Source organism: Emydura macquarii, unplaced genomic scaffold (assembly GCF_026122565.2).
Source record: "Emydura macquarii macquarii isolate MOO-44397 ecotype Brisbane River unplaced genomic scaffold, CSIRO-AGI_Emac_v2 contig_1305, whole genome shotgun sequence".
NCBI lineage: Eukaryota > Metazoa > Chordata > Testudines > Chelidae > Emydura > Emydura macquarii.
In genome coordinates this window covers 523,063-526,495 of record NW_027131442.1, presented here as the reverse complement: position 1 = coordinate 526,495, position 3,433 = coordinate 523,063, and the positions used below count along the sequence as shown (strand labels likewise).

General features: G+C 45.2%; 1 protein-coding gene across 1 annotated transcript; it reads right to left on the bottom strand.

Annotated features, from left to right (window-relative positions):
• Nucleotides 1-1,044: 1,044 nt before the first annotated feature.
• Nucleotides 1,045-2,010, bottom strand: LOC137154878 (olfactory receptor 5AR1-like). Its single transcript, XM_067550726.1, has one exon. The coding sequence runs from the start codon at nt 1,987-1,989 to the stop codon at nt 1,045-1,047; it is 945 nt and encodes a 314-aa protein (XP_067406827.1). The 5' UTR covers nt 1,990-2,010.
• Between the last annotated feature and the right edge of the window lie 1,423 nt (nt 2,011-3,433).

Below are 3,433 nucleotides of genomic sequence, written 5' to 3'. Positions count from 1 at the left end.
CCACAGGAAATGCACCACACACTTATTGTTCCAAAAGTCCATTCTGGTCTGACACATTTTCAACATAGCCCTTTGAACTTGCAGGCTTCATTTCAGATCTCCTCCCTAGAGAAGTTACATGCAATCCTGGCCCACAATAAGATGCAAACTTTGCATTTAATAAGATCTCCCAAGGATACGCAGGAAATTTCCATATCTGTCACATTTATAATGTGCTTAGCACAATAGGAGAGTGATTTGTTTAGGAGTCTTTAAGTACTACTATAATGCAAAAAATAATATATTTGCTATTTTCAATCCAACCATTTTCAGCCTGATCAATGCCCACATTCCTCACCTAAGGACTTTGCATATGTTTAGCCCAGAAGGCCATTTTCACTACTTGCATTAAGAGAGGACAGCTCTATTTACTTCAACTGGCAACATTTGTAAAGGATGCAGTTTGTAAGGCCTCAGAGCTTATACAAAAAAGCTCAGAATATTTTTGTAATTGTTATTATAGATATATCATTTTATTATGTTAGTTTATATTTGATTATCAACCTGTGTATCTGGAAATGATGTATTTATTTCTTCTACCTGATAACAAAAATGGACAAACAGCATTGCGTTAGATTTTCCTGAAAAAGTCACCTCTGGCCTGACTGAATATGAAAATGTCCAGTTCACAAAGAATGTGAGTGAATAACTGTCAAAGAGTCTTAGAGTTCAAATCCAGAAGGGACCACCAGATCATCCAATTTGCCCTCTGGTATATCACAAGCCATTAACCCCCACCCAGCACAAGCACACTAAACGAAACAACCAGAAATAGATCAAAGTACTACAACCCACAGGAGACTAAACTGTTGTGTGCCATGGGCAGAGCACAGGAGGGGCAATACCTGAGCCCCCTGCAATGGCAGGGAATTGATTTGGTGAGGGGAAATATGAATAACTGTGAAAAATGGTGTTGAAAATTGAATGGTCGAGTGAACCCTAACTTCTGTGCTCACTACTGTCTAATACCATGGTACACGGCCATGAGGGCTCTGATTTTGTCTCTCAGGTCAGTGCAAATCTCAGTTTCCTGCTGATGAGGTTTCTCAGAGACGTTTTCACATCCTTGTTCCGCAGGCTGTAGATCAGGGGGTTGAGCATGGGGATCACCACGGTGTAGAACACTGAGGCCCATTTATCCTGGTCCAGGGAATAGACTGAAGTGGGTCGAAGGTACATGAAGATGACCGTCCCGTAAAACAAAGTGACCCCAGTGAAGTGAGAGCCGCAGGTGGCGAAGGCTTTGTGCCTGCCCTCGGCAGAGCGGATCCGCAGAATGGCAGAGAGGATGAAGATGTAAGAGATGAGGATGATGGAGAGGGAGCTCATCTCAACAAAGCCAGCGAAGGCAAAGAGCAGGATTTCGTTGATGCGGGTGTCAGAGCAGGACAGCGCCAGAAGTGGGGGGACATCACAGAAGAAATGATTGATGGGGCTGGAGTCGCAGAAACGCAGGCTGAAGGTGGCTGTTGTGTGTATCACTGCATTCACCGTGCCAGCGATGTATGAGCTGATTACAAGCCGGATGCAGAGCCCTGTGCACATGGTGGAGGAGTAGCGCAGCGGATTGCAGATGGCCACGTAGCGGTCATAGGCCATTACAGCCAGAACATAGCACTCTGCACTCACGAAGGCAGCGAAGAAATATAACTGGGCAGTGCAGCCGGCAAAGGAGATGGTTCTCCTCTGGGAGAAGAGGTCAGTCAGCATTCTGGGGGCGATGGCAGAGGAGTAACAGAGGTCACAGAAGGACAGGTGCCAGAGGAAGAAGTACATGGGGCTGTGGAGCTGGGAATCGGATGATATCAGGATGACCATGCCCAGGTTCCCCATGATGTTCACCAGATAGATGGCCAGGAACACCACAAAGAGGGCGACCTGTATCTGCTGATCATCCGTTATCCCAGAGAGGATGAACTCAGTCACTGTGGTGCCATTGCCCTCAGCCATTTGTTCAGTGTGGAATAATTTCTGGAGTTAAGGCAAAAGTGACTTGCAGGGATGAATGGGGTCAACAAATCTCACTGACCCACTGAAATCCAACCTTATGTTTCTCTGAGATGCTCTTTTGCAACATGGGTATGGAAAATGATCAGCTCCTTTCTCTAGTAAACAAAGAAACAAACCAAATCATAACACAGAAATTCATTCCTTCACCACACACAGGGCCCCTGAGTCCAAAAGGAGCCAATGACGTTCATTGTCAGCTAGACCATCTCATTGCCTCTTCCTCACAATGGACCAGCAGAGGGGAAAACCTGACAAAGATATCATCTATTTACCATCAGCAGATCTGATATTCATTTCTCCGCTGAGGGCTGGCTCCCTGGCACATGCACCACTTAAATGCTTGTTTTGAAGACCCAAAAATGACACTCAGAGGCTCCATAATACTTGTGCTGGCCCTATATAACTTTACCATAAGGGTCTGTTTTCTGTTTCTATCTTGTGCAAAGTGAAGATTTTCCTACAGCAGATAAAAAGAAAATGTTAAAAATAGAAAGATGCTAAATCTCACCTACTGACATACATTTCTTAGAGAGTGTGCTTAGATATCATAGTGATGGGCACTTGGATAGACAGGAATCTGGTGACCCTGCAGAACTTACCCAGACTCCCGGTGAAGATTCTACAAGAGACGCTGGGAATCTGTTGCTTTTTCTCCTTGTCCCCTGAAATAACAAAAGGAGGGAACACAGAGTTACATATGAGAACCTGCAATTTCATGCCTTTCCTGCAGATCACACAGATCTCTGAGCTCTCACTTGCTGCCCATTCACAGAGATGCTATATATTGCTCATAGAGGCCCCTTAAGGGGGAGAGGGAGATGTATTGCTTGTAGCAAAGGCGCATGAGCTGATTCCTTATGGAGCTCTGAGCTCTGACTGCCTCGACAGGAGAGTAATGTCCATGCCCATGGATTCAGTACTCATTTTTCAGTGCTCTGTTCTGCTCCTCGATTACCCTGTGCATTGTTTTTGTGGTAATTATTTTCACAAACAAGTTTCCCTCTACAAACCTTCCCCATCTATTCTTTCCTGATGAGGTAAACTTTGTTTTTCTCTCTCACTACTGGGTCAGTGGTAACTTGGGCACACATGGAGGGGAATAAGAACTCTCCTAACACTCCTGTACAAGCCATCTAGTTTTGGGGTCTCAGTGTGTAAGGATGTGTGGATGCCGCACATCTTATTATCCTCCCGCCATAGCTTCAGTCAAGGATGGAGATAGGAAGGGTGGTGCTTGGGTATTAGAGCATCCTGTATTAAAATCCATCAGTCACAGGTTCAACGCCTGCTGTCAACAACCCACCCAAGGGACAGTATAACCAGTAGTAGCTGATATGGAGTTGGATGAAGGGCTTAGGCAGGAATGAGCTTTGTAGCCCTGCTT